The following is a 20,862-nucleotide window of genomic DNA, read 5'->3' on the forward strand; positions in this document are numbered from 1 at the left end:
GTCTGCAGGAATTGTGTCGTTTTGTTTGTATGTACAGTCAGAAATGCGCTATTTGTATGCGTAATAATAGTAATAGTGGTTGGTTGGATATTTATTTGTCGTTTTCAAAATATGCACGGGTACTGCTTAGGTAGAGTGTTTCCATCGTACTCGAATACTCAATTTGAGGATGTTTTCTTTTCTTCAAACTATGTAGGTTGCTGTGTAGATCGGGTCTTCATTCTTTTGTTCATTCAATTTCCTTTGTCGTCTCTATACGCGTATTTTTATGTAGCTGTTTTTGTTGTTGTATAATTTGAGTGAAAAATCTCAAGATGTTGAAAAATATTGGAGATCTTTGAGTATTGGGTATGTCAGATACAATGGTTATGTTTATATTCCCGGCAATCATCCTTTTTCCTTTCGAAGTGTATTTATTGTAGAGAAACTCACTTCGGTCCGCCCGTTCTTTCTTCCAAAAATGTCGATCTTTTTTCATAAATCAATTTGAAATCGATGAATTGTTACATTAACTTGTTGTTGATTTGAGCTTGATTAAAAGTGGATGTTGTATAATGAAGCAGTTGTATAAGTAAAGATTTATCGCCTCCATTTTGAGCTTTGGATTTGCTGCTTTGTTACTACCAATATTGTACTACTGTCTGTTCAAAAAGTTTGAGATTTTATGCAGTACAGTGCAAAATGGAAGAAGAAGTACGACATTCTGATAGCCTCTCTTGTCGTGGGCCTTATTCAAGAATAAACCCTGGATGCCCTGTGGAGAGATAGAAATCTGTGCAGCTTCCCGCGCAAAGACCGCAGGGTGATTACAGGAACCGCCTCGGCAACAGCAGAAATAACATGGACCGGAGGCGGTATTTGCCTTGATGAATGACGTAGTCTCATACTCACGAGAATGTTGAAATTAAGGGCTTACCATGCTGCAGCCTTGTTGATTTATAAACCCAGGTCCGTCTCCACAAGTAGCAGAACCAAACGGTATGGAAAATTCGTTGGCACAACCGAAATTTGCGGTATTTGTGAAGGGATAGTAACTAAGAGGAAGACGTTACTAGGAAGAATTCATTATATGTATTATATTAAATATATTTCAAGTTTTTGAAATAACCTCACTGCACACCAATCCCTGTTAATTGTCTCTGCGCATCGACGATTTACAACTCCTCCACTGTAAGAAGTAGTAGTTGTTACAGTGCCTGAAATATTGATGAATATGCAACAGTATCCCTAACGAGAAAACAACGATGTTTGAAGGACATTTTATTTTCAATACATCTTTGAGGTGAAGCATGAGTACCAAACACCACTGAACTACGTGTCCAAAATGTCTACAGCCCTGCAGGAAACACCACATATTCAGATGTCGTAGGAACAAATGGGAACAAAAGATTGCATCGGCCGGGAATCGAACCCGGGCCGCCCGCGTGGCAGGCGAGCATTCTACCACTGAACCACCGATGCGTGTCCAAAATGTCTACAGCCCTGCAGGAAACACCACATATTCAGAGGTCATAGGAACAGATGGGAACAACATCAGAAACTCGCGTATAAAACATTGCATCGGCCGGGAATCGAACCCGGGCCGCCCGCGTGGCAGGCGAGCATTCTACCACTGAACCACCGATGCGTGTCCAAAATGTCTACAGCCCTGCAGGAAACACCACATATTCAGAGGTCATAGGAACAGGAACAGATGGGAACAACATCAGAAACTCGCGTATAAAACATTGCATCGGCCGGGAATCGAACCCGGGCCGCCCGCGTGGCAGGCGAGCATTCTACCACTGAACCACCGATGCGTGTCCAAAGTGTCTACAGCCCTGCAGGAAACACCACATATTCAGAGGTCACAGGAACAGATGGGAACAAAAGATTGCATCGTGGCCGGGAATCGAACCCGGGCCGCCCGCGTGGCAGGCGAGCATTCTACCACTGAACCACCGATGCGTGTCCAAAATGTCTACAGCCCTGCAGGAAACACCACATATTCAGAGGTCACAGGAACAGATGGGAACAAAAGATTGCATCGGCCGGGAATCGAACCCGGGCCGCCCGCGTGGCAGGCGAGCATTCTACCACTGAACCACCGATGCGTGTCCAAAGTGTCTACAGCCCTGCAGGAAACACCACATATTCAGAGGTCACAGGAACAGATGGGAACAACATCAGAAACTCGCGTATAAAACATTGCATCGGCCGGGAATCGAACCCGCCCGCGGCAGGCCGCACGCGTGGCGGGCAAGCATTCTACCACTGAACCACCGATGCGTGTCCAAAGTGTCTACAGCCCTGCAGGAAACACCACATATTCAGAGGTCACAGGAACAGATGGGAAAAAAATATGGCCGGGAATCGAACCCGGGCCGCCCGCGTGGCGGCGAGCATTCTACCACTGAACCACCGATGCGTGTCCAAAGTGTCTACAGCCCTGCAGGAAACACCACATATAGAGTCACAGGAACAGATGGGAACAAAAGAAATTGCATCGGCCGGGAATCGAACCCGGGCCGCCCGCGTGGCAGGCGAGCATTCTACCACTGAACCACCGATGCGTGTCCAAAGTGTCTACAGCCCTGCAGGAAACACCACATATTCAGAGGTCACAGGAACAGATGGGAACAACATCAGAAACTCGCGTATAAAACATTGCATCGGCCGGGAATCGAACCCGGGCCGCCCGCGTGGCAGGCGAGCATTCTACCACTGAACCACCGATGCGTGTCCAAAATGTCTACAGCCCTGCAGGAAACACCACATATTCAGAGGTCACAGGAACAGATGGGAACAACATCAGAAACTCGCGTATAAAACATTGCATCGGCCGGGAATCGAACCCGGGCCGCCCGCGTGGCAGGCGAGCATTCTACCACTGAACCACCGATGCGTGTCCAAAATGTCTACAGCTCTGCAGGAAACACCACATATTCAGAGGTCACAGGAACAGATGGGAACAACATCAGAAACTCGCGTATAAAACATTGCATCGGCCGGGAATCGAACCGGGCCGCCCGCGTGGCAGGCGAGCATTCTACCACTGAACCACCGATGCGTGTCCAAAGTGTCTACAGCCCTGCAGGAAACACCACATATTCAGAGGTCACAGGAACAGATGGGAACAACATCAGAAACTCGCGTATAAAACATTGCATCGGCCGGGAATCGAACCCGGGCCGCCCGCGTGGCAGGCGAGCATTCTACCACTGAACCACCGATGCGTGTCCAAAGTGTCTACAGCCCTGCAGGAAACACCACATATTCAGAGGTCACAGGAACAGATGGGAACAAATCAGAATTGAAAACATCGGCCGGGAATCGAACCCGGGCCGCCCGCGTGGCAGGCGAGCATTCTACCACTGAACCACCGATGCGTGTCCAAAGTGTCTACAGCCCTGCAGGAAACACCACATATTCAGAGGTCACAGGAACAGATGGGAACAACATCAGAAACTCGCGTATAAAACATTGCATCGGCCGGGAATCGAACCCGGGCCGCCCGCGTGGCAGGCGAGCATTCTACCACTGAACCACCGATGCGTGTCCAAAATGTCTACAGCCCTGCAGGAAACACCACATATTCAGAGGTCACAGGAACAGATGGGAACAAACATCAGAAATGCGTATAAAAGATTGCATCGGCCGGGAATCGAACCCGGGCCGCCCGCGTGGCAGGCGAGCATTCTACCACTGAACCACCGATGCGTGTCCAAAATGTCTACAGCCCTGCAGGAAACACCACATATTCAGAGGTCACAGGAACAGATGGGAACAACATCAGAAACTCGCGTATAAAACATTGCATCGGCCGGGAATCGAACCCGGGCCGCCCGCGTGGCAGGCGAGCATTCTACCACTGAACCACCGATGCGTGTCCAAAGTGTCTACAGCCCTGCAGGAAACACCACATATTCAGAGGTCACAGGAACAGATGGGAACAAAAGAAATTGCATCGGCTCCGGGAATCGAACCCGGGCCGCCCGCGTGGCAGGCGAGCATTCTACCACTGAACCACCGATGCGTGTCCAAAATGTCTACAGCCCTGCAGGAAACACCACATATTCAGAGGTCACAGGAACAGATGGGAACAACATCAGAAACTCGCGTATAAAACATTGCATCGGCCGGGAATCGAACGCACCAAACACCCCAATAGAAAGGAAAAAAGATTGCATCGGCCGGGAATCGAACCCGGGCCGCCCGCGTGGCAGGCGAGCATTCTACCACTGAACCACCGATGCGTGTCCAAAATGTCTACAGCCCTGCAGGAAACACCACATATTCAGAGGTCACAGGAACAGATGGGAACAACATCAGAAACTCGCGTATAAAACATTGCATCGGCCGGGAATCGAACCCGGGCCGCCCGCGTGGCAGGCGAGCATTCTACCACTGAACCACCGATGCGTGTCCAAAGTGTCTACAGCCCTGCAGGAAACACCACATATTCAGAGGTCACAGGAACAGATGGGAACAACAAAAAATAAAAATTGCATCGGCCGGGAATCGAACCCGGGCCGCCCGCGTGGCAGGCGAGCATTCTACCACTGAACCACCGATGCGTGTCCAAAGTGTCTACAGCCCTGCAGGAAACACCACATATTCAGAGGTCACAGGAACAGATGGGAACAAAACATTGCATCGGCCGGGAATCGAACCCGGGCCGCCCGCGTGGCAGGCGAGCATTCTACCACTGAACCACCGATGCGTGTCCAAAGTGTCTACAGCCCTGCAGGAAACACCACATATTCAGAGGTCACAGGAACAGATGGGAACAACATCAGAAACTCGCGTATAAAACATTGCATCGGCCGGGAATCGAACCCGGGCCGCCCGCGTGGCAGGCGAGCATTCTACCACTGAACCACCGATGCGTGTCCAAAGTGTCTACAGCCCTGCAGGAAACACCACATATTCAGAGGTCACAGGAACAGATGGGAACAACAAAACTCAAAAAGATTGCATCGGCCGGGAATCGAACCCGGGCCGCCCGCGTGGCAGGCGAGCATTCTACCACTGAACCACCGATGCGTGTCCAAAATGTCTACAGCCCTGCAGGAAACACCACATATTCAGAGGTCACAGGAACAGATGGGAACAAAAGAAAAAAATTGATTGCATCGGCCGGGAATCGAACCCGGGCCGCCCGCGTGGCAGGCGAGCATTCTACCACTGAACCACCGATGCGTGTCCAAAATGTCTACAGCCCTGCAGGAAACACCACATATTCAGAGGTCACAGGAACAGATGGGAACAACATCAGAAACTCGCGTATAAAACATTGCATCGGCCGGGAATCGAACCCGGGCCGCCCGCGTGGCAGGCGAGCATTCTACCACTGAACCACCGATGCGTGTCCAAAGTGTCTACAGCCCTGCAGGAAACACCACATATTCAGAGGTCACAGGAACAGATGGGAACAAATCAGAATTAAAAATTGCATCGGCCGGGAATCGAACCCGGGCCGCCCGCGTGGCAGGCGAGCATTCTACCACTGAACCACCGATGCGTGTCCAAAGTGTCTACAGCCCTGCAGGAAACACCACATATTCAGAGGTCACAGGAACAGATGGGAACAACATCAGAAACCGCGTATAAAACATTGCATCGGCCGGGAATCGAACCCGGGCCGCCCGCGTGGCAGGCGAGCATTCTACCACTGAACCACCGATGCGTGTCCAAAATGTCTACAGCCCTGCAGGAAACACCACATATTCAGAGGTCACAGGAACAGATGGGAACAACATCAGAAACTCGCGTATAAAAATTGCATCGGCCGGGAATCGAACCCGGGCCGCCCGCGTGGCAGGCGAGCATTCTACCACTGAACCACCGATGCGTGTCCAAAGTGTCTACAGCCCTGCAGGAAACACCACATATTCAGAGGTCACAGGAACAGATGGGAAAAAAAAATTCATCGGCGAAAAATGATCGAACCCGGGCCGCCCGCGTGGCAGGCGAGCATTCTACCACTGAACCACCGATGCGTGTCCAAAGTGTCTACACCCTGCAGGAAACACCACATATTCAGAGGTCAAAAAGAGGGAACAACATGGCAGAAACTCCGTATAAAACATTGCATCGGCCGGGAATCGAACCCGGGCCGCCCGCGTGGCAGGCGAGCATTCTACCACTGAACCACCGATGCGTGTCCAAAATGTCTACAGCCCTGCAGGAAACACCACATATTCAGAGGTCACAGGAACAGATGGGAACAACATCAGAAACTCGCGTATAAAACATTGCATCGGCCGGGAATCGAACCCGGGCCGCCCGCGTGGCAGGCGAGCATTCTACCACTGAACCACCGATGCGTGTCCAAAATGTCTACAGCCCTGCAGGAAACACCACATATTCAGAGGTCACAGGAACAGATGGGAACAAATCAGAAATAAAATGCATCGGCCGGGAATCGAACCCGGGCCGCCCGCGTGGCAGGCGAGCATTCTACCACTGAACCACCGATGCGTGTCCAAAGTGTCTACAGCCCTGCAGGAAACACCACATATTCAGAGGTCACAGGAACAGATGGGAACAACATCAGAAACTCGTATAAAACATTGCATCGGCCGGGAATCGAACCCGGGCCGCCCGCGTGGCAGGCGAGCATTCTACCACTGAACCACCGATGCGTGTCCCAAAGTGTCTACAGCCCTGCAGGAAACACCACATATTCAGAGGTCACAGGAACAGATGGGAACAAAAAAAAAGATTGCATCGGCCGGGAATCGAACCCGGGCCGCCCGCGTGGCAGGCGAGCATTCTACCACTGAACCACCGATGCGTGTCCAAAATGTCTACAGCCCTGCAGGAAACACCACATATTCAGAGGTCACAGGAACAGATGGGAACAACATCAGATCTCGTATAAAACATTGCATCGGCCGGGAATCGAACCCGGGCCGCCCGCGTGGCAGGCGAGCATTCTACCACTGAACCACCGATGCGTGTCCAAAATGTCTACAGCCCTGCAGGAAACACCACATATTCAGAGGTCACAGGAACAGATGGGAACAACATCAGAAACACGCGTATAAAAATTCATGCCGGGAATCGAACCCGGGCCGCCCGCGTGGCAGGCGAGCATTCTACCACTGAACCACCGATGCGTGTCCAAAGTGTCTACAGCCCTGCAGGAAACACCACATATTCAGAGGTCACAGGAACAGATGGGAACAACATCAAAACGCGTATAAAATTGCATCGGCCGGGAATCGAACCCGGGCCGCCCGCGTGGCCGGAGCATTCTACCACTGAACCACCGATGCGTGTCCAAAGTGTCTACAGCCCTGCAGGAAACACCACATATTCAGAGGTCACAGGAACAGATGGGAAAACATCAAAACCCGTATAAAAATTATCGGCCGGGAATCGAACCCGGGCCGCCCGCGTGGCAGGCGAGCATTCTACCACTGAACCACCGATCGTGTCCAAAGTGTCTACAGCCCTGCAGGAAACACCACATATTCAGAGGTCACAGGAACAGATGGGAACAACATCAGAAACTCGCGTATAAAACATTGCATCGGCCGGGAATCGAACCCGGGCCGCCCGCGTGGCAGGCGAGCATTCTACCACTGAACCACCGATGCGTGTCAAAGATGTCTACAGCTCTGCAGGAAACACCACATATTCAGAGGTCACAGGAACAGATGGGAACAAAATAAACTTTAAAATTGCATCGGCCGGGAATCGAACCCGGGCCGCCCGCGTGGCAGGCGAGCATTCTACCACTGAACCACCGATGCGTGTCCAAATGTCTACAGCCCTGCAGGAAACACCACATATTCAGAGGTCACAGGAACAGATGGGAACAACAATAAAAGATTGCATCGGCCGGGAATCGAACCCGGGCCGCCCGCGTGGCAGGCGAGCATTCTACCACTGAACCACCGATGCGTGTCCAAAGTGTCTACAGCCCTGCAGGAAACACCACATATTCAGAGGTCACAGGAACAGATGGGAACAACATCAGAAACTCGCGTATAAAAATTGCATCGGCCGGGAATCGAACCCGGGCCGCCCGCGTGGCAGGCGAGCATTCTACCACTGAACCACCGATGCGTGTCCAAAGTGTCTACAGCCCTGCAGGAAACACCACATATTCAGAGGTCACAGGAACAGATGGGAACAACATCAGATACTCGCTAAAAAATCGCGGCCGGGAATCGAACCCGGGCCGCCCGCGTGGCAGGCGAGCATTCTACCACTGAACCACCGATGCGTGTCCAAAATGTCTACAGCCCTGCAGGAAACACCACATATTCAGAGGTCACAGGAACAGATGGGAAAAACAACAGAAACTCGCGTATAAAACATGCCATCGGCCGGGAATCGAACCCGGGCCGCCCGCGTGGCAGGCGAGCATTCTACCACTGAACCACCGATGCGTGTCCAAAGTGTCTACAGCCCTGCAGGAAACACCACATATTCAGAGGTCACAGGAACAGATGGGAACAACATCAGAAACTCGCGTATAAAACATTGCATCGGCCGGGAATCGAACCCGGGCCGCCCGCGTGGCAGGCGAGCATTCTACCACTGAACCACCGATTCGTGTCCAAAATGTCTACAGCCCTGCAGGAAACACCACATATTCAGAGGTCACAGGAACAGATGGGAACAAAAGAATTGATCGGCCGGGAATCGAACCCGGCCGCGGAGGTATGGCGAACAGGGAAAACAAAAAAAAATGCATCGGCCGGGAATCGAACCCGGCCGCCGGGGGGCATCTACCACTGAACCACCGATGCGTGTCCAAAATGTCTACAGCCCTGCAGGAAACACCACATATTCAGAGGTCACAGGAACAGATGGGAACAACATCAGAAACTAAAAATTGCATGGCCGGGAATGAACGGGCCGCCGGGGGCATAAGAACCACGATGCGTGTAAAGACAGCACAAATATGGAGGAAGAGGGGGGGAGAAGGAAAAAAAAATTGCATCGGCCGGGAATCGAACCCGGGCCGCCCGCGTGGCAGGCGAGCATTCTACCACTGAACCACCGATGCGTGTCCAAAGTGTCTACAGCCCTGCAGGAAACACCACATATTCAGAGGTCACAGGAACAGATGGGAACAACATCAGAAAAAAGGGAAAAGGGCGCGCGGAGGAGCAAAGAAATGGAAGCCCAGAAACATTATAGGAACAGTGGAACAACAAAAACTCGCGTATAAAACATTGCATCGGCCGGGAATCGAACCCGGGCCGCCCGCGTGGCAGGCGAGCATTCTACCACTGAACCACCGATGCGTGTCCAAAGTCTACAGCCCTGCAGGAAACACCACATATTCAGAGGTCACAGGAACAGATGGGAACAAAAGATTGCATCGGCCGGGAATCGAACCCGGGCCGCCCGCGTGGCAGGCGAGCATTCTACCACTGAACCACCGATGCGTGTCCAAAGTGTCTACAGCCCTGCAGGAAACACCACATATTCAGAGGTAGTTTGAAGGAAAAATGGCGGGTGGGCCGGCTTTAGTGTGTGTCTACAGCCGAGAAACACCACATATTCAGGGTCACAGGAAAATGGGAACAAAAATTGCATCGGCCGGGAATCGAACCCGGGCCGCCCGCGTGGCAGGCGAGCATTCTACCACTGAACCACCGATGCGTGTCCAAATGTCTACAGCCCCAGAACACCACATATTCAGGGTCACAGGAACAGATGGGAACAACATCAGAAACTCGCGTATAAAACATTGCATCGGCCGGGAATCGAACCCGGGCCGCCCGCGTGAGCGAGCATTCTACCACTGAACCACCGATGCGTGTCCAAAGTGTCTACAGCCCCAGGAAACACCACATATTCAGAGGTCACAGGAAAAAAAAAATTGCATCGGCCGGGAATCGAACCCGGGCCGCCCGCGTGGCAGGCGATTTACCACTGAACCACCGATGCGTCCAAAGTGTCTACAGCCCTGCAGGAAACACCACATATTCAGAGGTCACAGGAACAGATGGGAACAACATCAGAAACTCTTAAAACATTGCATCGGCCGGGAATCGAACCCGGGCCGCCCGCGTGGCAGGCGAGCATTCTACCACTGAACCACCGATGCGTGTCCAAAGTGTCTACAGCCCTGCAGGAAACACCACATATTCAGAGGTCACAGGAACAGATGGGAACAACATCAGAAACTCGTATAAAACATTGCATCGGCCGGGAATCGAACCCGGGCCGCCCGCGTGGCAGGCGAGCATTCTACCACTGAACCACCGATGCGTGTCCAAAGTGTCTACAGCCCCAGGGAAACACCACATATTCAGAGGTCACAGGAACAGATGGGAACAACATCAGAAACTCGCGTAAAAAACATTATGGCCGGGAATCGAACCCGGGCCGCCCGCGTGGCAGGCGAGCATTCTACCACTGAACCACCGATGCGTGTCCAAAGTGTCTACAGCCCTGCAGGAAACACCACATATTCAGAGGTCACAGGAACAGATGGGAACAAAAATTGCATACGGCCGGGAATCGAACCCGGGCCGCCCGCGTGGCAGGCGAGCATTCTACCACTGAACCACCGATGCGTGTCCAAAGTGTCTACAGCCCTGCAGGAAACACCACATATTCAGAGGTCACAGGAACAGATGGGAACAACATCAGAAACTCGCGTATAAAAATTGCATCGGCCGGGAATCGAACCCGGGCCGCCCGCGTGGCAGGCGAGCATTCTACCACTGAACCACCGATGCGTGTCCAAAGTGTCTACAGCCCTGCAGGAAACACCACATATTCAGAGGTCACAGGAACAGATGGGAACAACATCAGAAACTCTATAAAAATTGCATCGGCCGGGAATCGAACCCGGGCCGCCCGCGTGCAGGCGAGCATTCTACCACTGAACCACCGATGCGTGTCCAAAGTGTCTACAGCCCTGCAGGAAACACCACATATTCAGAGGTCACAGGAACAGATGGGAACAAAAGATTGCATCGGCCGGGAATCGAACCCGGGCCGCCCGCGTGGCAGGCGTGCATTCTACCACTGAACCACCGATGCGTGTCCAAAATGTCTACAGCCCTGCAGGAAACACCACATATTCAGAGGTCACAGGAACAGATGGGAACAACATCAGAAACTCGCGTATAAAACATTGCATCGGCCGGGAATCGAACCCGGGCCGCCCGCGTGGCAGGCGAGCATTCTACCACTGAACCACCGATGCGTGTCCAAAGTGTCTACAGCCCTGCAGGAAACACCACATATTCAGAGGTCACAGGAACAGATGGGAACAAAAAATTGTTGCATCGGCCGGGAATCGAACCCGGGCCGCCCGCGTGGCAGGCGAGCATTCTACCACTGAACCACCGATGCGTGTCCAAAGTGTCTACAGCCCTGCAGGAAACACCACATATTCAGAGGTCACAGGAACAGATGGGAACAACTCAGAACCTAAAAAATTGCATCGGCCGGGAATCGAACCCGGGCCGCCCGCGTGGCAGGCGAGCATTCTACCACTGAACCACCGATGCGTGTCCAAAGTGTCTACAGCCCTGAAAACCACATATTCAGAGGTCACAGGAACAGATGGGAACAACATCAGAAACTCGCGTATAAAACATTGCATCGGCCGGGAATCGAACCCCGCGTGGCAGGCTTCTACCACTAACCACCGATCGCAAATGTCAAGCCCCAAAAAAATATTAGTACAGGAACAGATGGGAACAAAAGATTGCATCGGCCGGGAATCGAACCCGGGCCGCCCGCGTGGCAGGCGAGCATTCTACCACTGAACCACCGATGCGTGTCCAAAGTGTCTACAGCCCTGCAGGAAACACCACATATTCAGAGGTCACAGGAACAGATGGGAACAACATCAGAAACTCGCGTATAAAAATTGCATCGGCCGGGAATCGAACCCGGGCCGCCCGCGTGGCAGGCGAGCATTCTACCACTGAACCACCGATGCGTGTCCAAAGTGTCTACAGCCCTGCAGGAAACACCACATATTCAGAGGTCACAGGAACAGATGGGAACAACATCAGAAACTCGCGTATAAAAGATTGCATCGGCCGGGAATCGAACCCGGGCCGCCCGCGTGGCAGGCGAGCATTCTACCACTGAACCACCGATGCGTGTCCAAAGTGTCTACAGCCCTGCAGGAAACACCACATATTCAGAGGTCACAGGAACAGATGGGAACAAAAGATTGCATCGGCCGGGAATCGAACCCGGGCCGCCCGCGTGGCAGGCGAGCATTCTACCACTGAACCACCGATGCGTGTCCAAAGTGTCTACAGCCCTGCAGGAAACACCACATATTCAGAGGTCACAGGAACAGATGGGAACAACATCAGAAACTCGTATAAAACATTGCATCGGCCGGGAATCGAACCCGGGCCGCCCGCGTGGCAGGCGAGCATTCTACCACTGAACCACCGATGCGTGTCCAAAGTGTCTACAGCCCTGCAGGAAACACCACATATTCAGAGGTCACAGGAACAGATGGGAACAAAGAAAGTAAAATTGCATCGGCCGGGAATCGAACCCGGGCCGCCCGCGTGGCAGGCGAGCATTCTACCACTGAACCACCGATGCGTGTCCAAAGTGTCTACAGCCCTGCAGGAAACACCACATATTCAGAGGTCACAGGAACAGATGGGAACAACATCAAATACCTTCCAAAGTGTCTACAGCCCTGCAGGAAACACCACATATTCAGAGGTCACAGGAACAGATGGGAACAAAAGATTGCATCGGCCGGGAATCGAACCCGGGCCGCCCGCGTGGCAGGCGAGCATTCTACCACTGAACCACCGATGCGTGTCCAAAATGTCTACAGCCCTGCAGGAAACACCACATATTCAGAGGTCACAGGAACAGATGGGAACAACATCAGAAACTCGTGTATAAAACATTGCATCGGCCGGGAATCGAACCCGGGCCGCCCGCGTGGCAGGCGAGCATTCTACCACTGAACCACCGATGCGTGTCCAAAGTGTCTACAGCCCTGCAGGAAACACCACATATTCAGAGGTCACAGGAACAGATGGGAACAAAAGATTGCATCGGCCGGGAATCGAACCCGGGCCGCCCGCGTGGCAGGCGAGCATTCTACCACTGAACCACCGATGCGTGTCCAAAGTGTCTACAGCCCTGCAGGAAACACCACATATTCAGTGGTCACAGGAACAGATGGGAACAACATCAGAAACTCGCGTAAGCATTCTACCACTGAACCACCATGCGTGTCAAAGTGTCTACAGCCGCGGAAACACCACATATTCAGAGGTCAAGGAACAATGGAACAAAAAAAACATTGCATCGGCCGGGAATCGAACCCGGGCCGCCCGCGTGGCAGGCGAGCATTCTACCACTGAACCACCGATTCGTGTCCAAAATGTCTACAGCCCTGCAGGAAACACCACATATTCAGAGGTCACAGGAACAGATGGGAACAACATCAGAAACTCGCGTATAAAACATTGCATCGGCCGGGAATCGAACCCGGGCCGCCCGCGTGGCAGGCGAGCATTCTACCACTGAACCACCGATGCGTGTCCAAAGTGTCTACAGCCCTGCAGGAAACACCACATATTCAGAGGTCACAGGAACAGATGGGAACAAAAAAGATTGCATCGGCCGGGAATCGAACCCGGGCCGCCCGCGTGGCCATAACATAATTGCATCGGCCGGGAATCGAACCCGGGCCGCCCGCGTGGCAGGCGAGCATTCTACCACTGAACCACCGATGCGTGTCCAAAGTGTCTACAGCCCTGCAGGAAACACCACATATTCAGAGGTCACAGGAACAGATGGGAACAACATCAGAAACTCGCGTATAAAAGATTGCATCGGCCGGGAATCGAACCCGGGCCGCCCGCGTGGCAGGCGAGCATTCTACCACTGAACCACCGATGCGTGTCCATAGTGTCTACAGCCCTGCAGGAAACACCACATATTCAGAGGTCACAGGAACAGATGGGAACAACATCAGAAACTCGCGTATAAAAGATTGCATCGGCCGGGAATCGAACCCGGGCCGCCCGCGTGGCAGGCGAGCATTCTACCACTGAACCACCGATGCGTGTCCAAAATGTCTACAGCCCTGCAGGAAACACCACATATTCAGAGGTCACAGGAACAGATGGGAACAACATCAGAAACTCGCGTATAAAACATTGCATCGGCCGGGAATCGAACCCGGGCCGCCCGCGTGGCAGGCGAGCATTCTACCACTGAACCACCGATGCGTGTCCAAAGTGTCTACAGCCCTGCAGGAAACACCACATATTCAGAGGTCACAGGAACAGATGGGAACAACATCAGAAACTCGCGTATAAAACATTGCATCGGCCGGGAATCGAACCCGGGCCGCCCGCGTGGCAGGCGAGCATTCTACCACTGAACCACCGATGCGTGTCCAAAGTGTCTACAGCCCTGCAGGAAACACCACATATTCAGAGGTCACAGGAACAGATGGGAACAAGAAAAAAAATTGCATCGGCCGGGAATCGAACCCGGCGCCGCCCGCGTGGCAGGCGAGCATTCTACCACTGAACCACCGATGCGTGTCCATAGTGTCTACAGCCCTGCAGGAAACACCACATATTCAGAGGTCACAGGAACAGATGGGAACAACATCAGAAACTCGCGTATAAAAGATTGCATCGGCCGGGAATCGAACCCGGGCCGCCCGCGTGGCAGGCGAGCATTCTACCACTGAACCACCGATGCGTGTCCATAGTGTCTACAGCCCTGCAGGAAACACCACATATTCAGAGGTCACAGGAACAGATGGGAACAACATCAGAAACTCGCGTATAAAAGATTGCATCGGCCGGGAATCGAACCCGGGCCGCCCGCGTGGCAGGCGAGCATTCTACCACTGAACCACCGATGCGTGTTCATAGTGTCTACAGCCCTGCAGGAAACACCACATATTCAGAGGTCACAGGAACAGATGGGAACAACATCAGAAACTCGCGTATAAAAGATTGCATCGGCCGGAAATCGAACCCGGGCCGCCCGCGTGGCAGGCGAGCATTCTACCACTGAACCACCGATGCGTGTCCAAAATGTCTACAGCCCTGCATGAAACACCACATATTCAGAGGTCACAGGAACAGATGGGAACAACATCAGAAACTCGCGTATAAAACATTGCATCGGCCGGGAATCGAACCCGGGCCGCCCGCGTGGCAGGCGAGCATTCTACCACTGAACCACCGATGCGTGTCCAAAGTGTCTACAGCCCTGCAGGAAACACCACATATTCAGAGGTCACAGGAACAGATGGGAACAAAAGATTGCATCGCTGGTAACCGAACCCGAGACATCCTCGTGGCAGCGAGCATTCTACCACTGAACCACCAATGCGAAGGTTATGTGAAAATCTTTTTCTTATTTTTTATTCGAAGACACTTTACATAAGCTTTATTTACAATTTGTGATTAATTGTGTGGTATTTTTCTAGAATAGACATAACTTTCTGGTAGGTCTTGATACCATTCTTACCTGAATAGCAGTTCCCATTTTGCAGCGGTGGACATGGCTTAGCGAAATGTAGTGTTTGCAGGATGGCAAGGGTTCGAAATATCATTCGATGTTGAGTAATTCTGCAATATTTCCCAGTTGCTGGATAGAACGTGTAGGAAGCAGACAGATGTATACAAACATATGATACGAGCTGCTTCGGCGTGTTGGCGCTATTCTTGAAGGCGACTGTAGGCGTGCGGATTGTGTTTACCTTTTTTTCGGACCGCTGGAATAGGCACTGAATGTCGTCAGTCTTACGAATTGAATGCCGCCGTTGAAATGAAACTTTCTGAGGCACTGAATAGTGGACGGCGAATATTGGTATCAACGAGTTCCTTTATAACGTTACATATTACAGATCGATGAAAATATTGTAGTACTATTTGGTCTAATTCCTCCTGTTGTTTGCAAGGAATCCTTACGTTTTATCTTCACTGGGATTGGCTACTACTTTTGCTTTCCAATCCCAGTGAGATCGCTTGCAAATAACTTTTGCAGCCTTAGAGTTCTTGTTTCCCTGAAATCCTGGAAAATTTTCCTGTAAAAAAAACCATCAGTTCCCCTCTTTTAAATTTCTCCGCCTAGTCACTTGCGCCTCCCTCCACATTTCCATCGCTTCGCTAGTTTTTTAAAGCGCATGGATCATTAGTTTACGTTTAACCGTGAAAGTGATAATCATAACATGACAACGCTGTCACCAAATGCATGTGCATTCGTACTGCTGATATTGATCGCCTATCGACTTGTGACGTCATTAAATCCATGCATGATTGATCGCAGTGCATGCCTACCCATCGAGGATTTTGAAGTGCATATTGATTAATTCTACATTTAAAAGCCGATCAATAATTCGACAATTGTTAAGGTGAACTGTACATGTATTCTAACTTCGAAAGAAGCGATCAATGACACTGATGATGTGTATATGTACTTCATGGGTCATCAATTCCCTCTGTATCTATTCAAGCAGGTAGAGTATTGATCGATCTGGTTAAAAATGAGTTAGATCTGCTAAAAATGGATCGAAAAATCTGAGAACAGATGAGAATACTCAAAGAATTATCTGACGAAAGGCCAGCGTCGCAACTGGCGTAAAGTTCTCACTGGTGTGCTGCATCAGTAATACTATGTCATAAACCTTTCAATATTTAGAAGAAAAATCTAAAAAAAAAAATTCTTTTCCTTTTCAATTTTTACCACTCGACAGTAAAATCATCCTCTTTCAATCCACTTATTTTTTCTCAATTTTTCAGAGGAATCTATATTTTGAAAAAAAAAAACCTGAGAGATTAAATTTCCACCACCTGGTAGTGGGACAAGTGCAGTAACTATACTTTTTCAATCCAGATATTTTGTGAAATTCTGTAAAGGATCTGCAAACGTAATAATGATTTATAACTTTAGATCTGAATAGTCCATAGTTTTCTTTTATTTCCAACTATATGAGGAGATCATAATTGAAGACGTTCTCGTTTTTCGTCGCTTTCATTCATTCACAATTCTCGAACATTACTTTTGCTTTTCTACGTTACTAACTTTTCTGGAAATCGCAATGTCACATGTGTTGAAATATTTCAACCTTGAACGTTTATAGAAGGAAATCTCCAATCTTAGAACGGCAGTGAAATGAGAAGAGGAGACTGAGCGCTCTCGGCGATCAACTATAGCTTTCCACATCCGACTACATTACTGGTTTCACTAATCTCACTTGTCCTGTCCCTGTCACCTCCACCACCTGTACTGCCGTTATCTTTGATTTGCGCCCTGCACCTCCCCCTCCCCCTCCCCCCCCCCCCCCTCTGAGCACTAGTAACAATTCGATTTGACGAATTGAAGGTGCTTAGTACCAAATTCTCTCATACAAGGCATGAAGGGTCTCACAATTTTTTTACGCCATGAAGAAATCAGATTATTTAGATGGCGGTCCTCCTGTTGTGGGTTTTTTCTCATGAAATTCCGTCGGTGGTGGGCTGCTGTCTAAAGGTTAGCATCACAATTAACCTTCTCCGACTCACCTTATTTTATTTTCCTTAGCATATGCTGCACTATCTGTGACATGCCCATTTTCCCTTGGTTGGTGGGTGAAACGGTAAGTACACATAACTTTCGAAAAAATCAGAGTAGTGGTCATGAATTACGTTCCTTATTCTCCTTCCTGATGAAGTGACTCTTTCTCTTCCGAACTTTGGGTCTCGAAAGGCATTCATCTTCATTTTATGATTGGTAAAGTCTCAATGTCAGCGAAAAGTGGTGCTTCTTAGCTGTTTTTAGCTTCTGTCGTCCCTGCCAATACTGTTACATTTCTCTCCATAAGGTCTTCTCTGCAAAACTCAGCGAACTCTAGCGTGAGTTCATAGTTGACTACAGCACGTACAGCACCTTTATTAGCATATCAATCCAAGAATTTTTGGAAAAGACTTCTTTTAGTAGCTTTGAAGCTCACGGATTTCCTCGTACAGTCATGAAGATTTTCGACGAGCAGATCATGTCCAGAAAGAATGTTGTTCATTGCAGTATCTTCATAGCTGGATAACGAAATGGAACAGTCCTGGTGAATGAGGACCCTGAGACTTTCCTTGGTGAATTTGGTGACTTTTCTTTTCAAAAGAAAAAAAAACTTTCCGAAGAGAATATGGTCTGCCCCCCCCCCCCCCCCTTGCAGAAGCTTTGTCCAACAGCGACGTAGACCGTGGAAAATTTTCTACTGACGATGATGGAAAATTTTCTATTGATGTGGTCGATTTCACCAGATTTCCATCGGAAGATTTTACGGTCCAGTTTAAAGAGGAAAGCTCCTGGCAAACATATCACGCTTCAAGTAAACCACTAGTTATTTTTTTCGCGATCGAATTATATTGTCATCGAATTGTATATTATTATAATATTCGAATTATGTATTATTATATGGTTCCAATAGAAAGTTTTCTCACTTTCAATATAGAAATTAAAATACTGGGTTCTAATACATCTTTTTCAACTTTCATTTTCATGTGAAAATGCCGAAAATCTTCCGAGAAAAATTGGACATACGAATTCCGTCCGAACACGACTTTCAACCATCTTTTGATCTACCGGAAGGGATCTACAAGTAAGTGAAACTAAATTGTTATTAAAAACCGTAAATATAAATATATAATATAAATATAAAAACTGTAAATATAAAAGCTTAGGTACATCGGCTGCAATAAGAAACTGTAGCTAAGCTCACTGCAATTTTTGCTCCTTCACTGACACATACTGTTCTGCCAAAAATGCCGGCTCCGTCACCTGTAATTTTGTCGCGCATTGTGGTCGTACAGCGCAATCCAATAATTGACGTCAACGTAGTCCGAAAGAAAAATTATTAGGAACCTACAATTTGACGAAAAGATGGCGCTTTTCTTGGCGAATTCCTCAGCGAGTGCCGCGATCATACGTCACTTGATGGATGAAAATGTAAGTGTACAGTGCCTACGCAATAGTTGATATGGACCATCATTATTTTTTTACAGTATGTTCGAAGTCCAGATCTGCGTGAAAACTCGGACAAATGGTGCGCTGAAGGGGAATGCGCCGCTTTTGTGCACAGAGCAGCTCCTTTTAATAAGACATCAGGTGATTCATGGAAATTAAGCTTCAATCGATAATTGGCTACACGATTTTCAAAGGCAACGTATCACAATGTTGAAGTCTTTGTGGGAAAATATGAGGTCCAGGATGTAGTCTACGAGTACAAGCGTGGTCTCTCTCAATTTCTACTAGTCGTCCTAAAAAACGGCGTGGGAACAGCTTCAATTCCTACAAGATACATTAGAACGTGCCACCATTGTACATGCTTCGGTCCCCTCAGCAACTCATCCATTGGTTTTACATGAATTGGCTGCTGAGGGGACTTCATTGATCTTCGACCGGTCACTTGTGGACGCGACGCGTGTGCAAGGGTGGCGCGTTCTTTTCGCACCTCGTAGGAACAGATGCCGTTTCCAACGCCATTTTTAAAGGACAATTAGGGGGAATTGAACGGCGCCACGCTTATACTCGTAATTTACCCTTCGAACTCTATATTTGCCCACAGAGATTCCAAGCAGTTTTTAAAAAAAAAGTTTTGAAAGTTTTTTTAAAGCAGTTTTTTGATCTGTTGATATTTATGACGGAATTTTAAGTGCTCGGCTGTCTATACGGTATGTTTAGGAGTCTACGCACACACAGCCGACTTGCTCCACGTAATCGAAATGGGTGGTCAGTCGATATTTGCCGTATCTTCCGTTTATGCCGAATTTGATGTGCCGAAAGTAAGAATTGCTGCTGATCCTTCCTCTCTAGCAACAGCTGCTGGCATCCGCGATTATGAATTTTGTGCAGGTGCAAAGTCTTCTGTGTGGATATAAATGCGCTAAATTCTACTGGAACGAAGGAATACTTTGTCGTCAGAAATGCACTCAAAGGTATACTGCTGACCTACTCTTACTTGATTTGCTCGAATCCGTTCGGGCTCGCGGTGTTTTTTCTTAATGCAAATAAATAAATAAATAAAATCGTTGTGTAGAATGGCAACGCGCCAAACTCGATCTCATTGAAGATTAAAATTGAGAAAAAAATCAGGAAGAGATAAAAATTAAGGAACAACGTTGAGAATAGGAAAAATCTCTTTTTTTTTCGGAAATACTCATACGTTGTCGAAAAAGTCAAACAAATACTCTTCGGATGTGTGACAAGCGCAAAAAATTCTTATCCTCTTTCTTTTAAGTACGAGGAAAGAAGAAAAGCATCTAGTAGAAGTTTTCATAAGAAATGTGAGTTAAGCTTGCGATTTGCGCTTTTCGAGACTTCTATGCATGAAGTTTTCTGAAAAACCCTGAGCCAGCCGAGAATACGATTTGAATAAAATCAGTCGAGTAGTTCCTCGAGAAATATGAATTATTTTGGTGATGAATTTTCCTGGATAAACATACTTAAAAGTTGAAACACGGGTTGAATCATTGAACTAAAACTGCAAACCGTTCTTTTCCAATATTTCTACACTTTTCAGCATGCGTTACGATCAAATTACGCTAACTGGTGACATAAAACGTGCATTTGCGGACTTTGTGCGAGCATCGGTAATCTACAATTTCAGACAAAAGTATTCCAAATATCTAAATAAGTACGTTGAATAAAAAAGACTACAATTTTTGATCTTATTGTACATGTGTTATCTACTTTGTCATAAAATTTTTCTTTCTCTTTTGTGACTCCTTTCTCTTGTATTACATGCAGTTTGAAAGTATTTCTCTTCGAATATAATACCATTGCACCTTTTTTTTGTCTTCGCTTCAACTCTGACTGCGTTATCGTTCAGGATGACTGCGCATTTTTTGTGTTCTTGTTAGTGGAATAGATGAAATAACTTTTAACACAACGTTA

At 49.2% G+C, this 20,862-nt stretch overlaps 9 protein-coding genes across 10 annotated transcripts; all 9 read left to right on the plus strand.

Annotated features, from left to right (window-relative positions):
• Positions 1-1,859: 1,859 nt before the first annotated feature.
• On the plus strand, positions 1,860-2,183 carry RB195_012305 (uncharacterized protein; the record flags this gene model as incomplete). Its single annotated transcript, XM_064194104.1, has 1 exon — positions 1,860-2,183. One exon carries the CDS (start codon positions 1,860-1,862, stop codon positions 2,181-2,183), a length of 324 nt encoding a protein of 107 aa, XP_064051687.1.
• A 2,745-nt stretch (positions 2,184-4,928) lies between these two features.
• RB195_012306 (uncharacterized protein) lies at positions 4,929-5,336 on the plus strand (the record flags this gene model as incomplete). The annotated part of the gene is made up of 1 exon (XM_064194105.1): positions 4,929-5,336. One exon carries the CDS (start codon positions 4,929-4,931, stop codon positions 5,334-5,336), a length of 408 nt encoding a protein of 135 aa, XP_064051688.1.
• Positions 5,337-5,893: 557 nt separating this feature from the next.
• Positions 5,894-6,232, plus strand: RB195_012307 (uncharacterized protein; the record flags this gene model as incomplete). Its single annotated transcript, XM_064194106.1, has 1 exon — positions 5,894-6,232. The coding sequence occupies one exon, from the start codon at positions 5,894-5,896 to the stop codon at positions 6,230-6,232; it is 339 nt and encodes a 112-aa protein (XP_064051689.1).
• A 705-nt stretch (positions 6,233-6,937) lies between these two features.
• Positions 6,938-7,348, plus strand: RB195_012308 (uncharacterized protein; the record flags this gene model as incomplete). Its single annotated transcript, XM_064194107.1, has 1 exon — positions 6,938-7,348. One exon carries the CDS (start codon positions 6,938-6,940, stop codon positions 7,346-7,348), a length of 411 nt encoding a protein of 136 aa, XP_064051690.1.
• Positions 7,349-10,280: 2,932 nt separating this feature from the next.
• On the plus strand, positions 10,281-10,619 carry RB195_012309 (uncharacterized protein; the record flags this gene model as incomplete). The annotated part of the gene is made up of 1 exon (XM_064194108.1): positions 10,281-10,619. One exon carries the CDS (start codon positions 10,281-10,283, stop codon positions 10,617-10,619), a length of 339 nt encoding a protein of 112 aa, XP_064051691.1.
• Positions 10,620-12,219: 1,600 nt separating this feature from the next.
• RB195_012310 (uncharacterized protein) lies at positions 12,220-12,855 on the plus strand (the record flags this gene model as incomplete). The annotated part of the gene is made up of 1 exon (XM_064194109.1): positions 12,220-12,855. The coding sequence occupies one exon, from the start codon at positions 12,220-12,222 to the stop codon at positions 12,853-12,855; it is 636 nt and encodes a 211-aa protein (XP_064051692.1).
• A 72-nt stretch (positions 12,856-12,927) lies between these two features.
• On the plus strand, positions 12,928-13,488 carry RB195_012311 (uncharacterized protein; the record flags this gene model as incomplete). The annotated part of the gene is made up of 1 exon (XM_064194110.1): positions 12,928-13,488. One exon carries the CDS (start codon positions 12,928-12,930, stop codon positions 13,486-13,488), a length of 561 nt encoding a protein of 186 aa, XP_064051693.1.
• A 2,674-nt stretch (positions 13,489-16,162) lies between these two features.
• Positions 16,163-16,575, plus strand: RB195_012312 (uncharacterized protein; the record flags this gene model as incomplete). Of its 2 annotated transcripts, XM_064194111.1 has the most annotated exons (3): positions 16,163-16,288; positions 16,346-16,450; positions 16,522-16,575. In XM_064194111.1, the coding sequence occupies 3 exons, from the start codon at positions 16,163-16,165 to the stop codon at positions 16,573-16,575; spliced, it is 285 nt and encodes a 94-aa protein (XP_064051694.1). The 2 variants fall into 2 exon arrangements, with proteins under 2 accessions (XP_064051694.1, XP_064051695.1); XM_064194112.1 differs by lacking the exon at positions 16,522-16,575 and having other exon boundaries at positions 16,346-16,462.
• Positions 16,576-18,476: 1,901 nt separating this feature from the next.
• Positions 18,477-20,615, plus strand: RB195_012313 (uncharacterized protein; the record flags this gene model as incomplete). Its single annotated transcript, XM_064194113.1, has 6 exons — positions 18,477-18,568; positions 18,828-18,915; positions 18,972-19,074; positions 19,651-19,751; positions 19,822-19,904; positions 20,489-20,615. 6 exons carry the CDS (start codon positions 18,477-18,479, stop codon positions 20,613-20,615), a joined length of 594 nt encoding a protein of 197 aa, XP_064051696.1.
• Positions 20,616-20,862: the final 247 nt, after the last annotated feature.

The sequence above is a fragment of the Necator americanus genome, chromosome III (genome assembly GCF_031761385.1).
Source record: "Necator americanus strain Aroian chromosome III, whole genome shotgun sequence".
Lineage (NCBI taxonomy): Eukaryota > Metazoa > Nematoda > Chromadorea > Rhabditida > Ancylostomatidae > Necator > Necator americanus.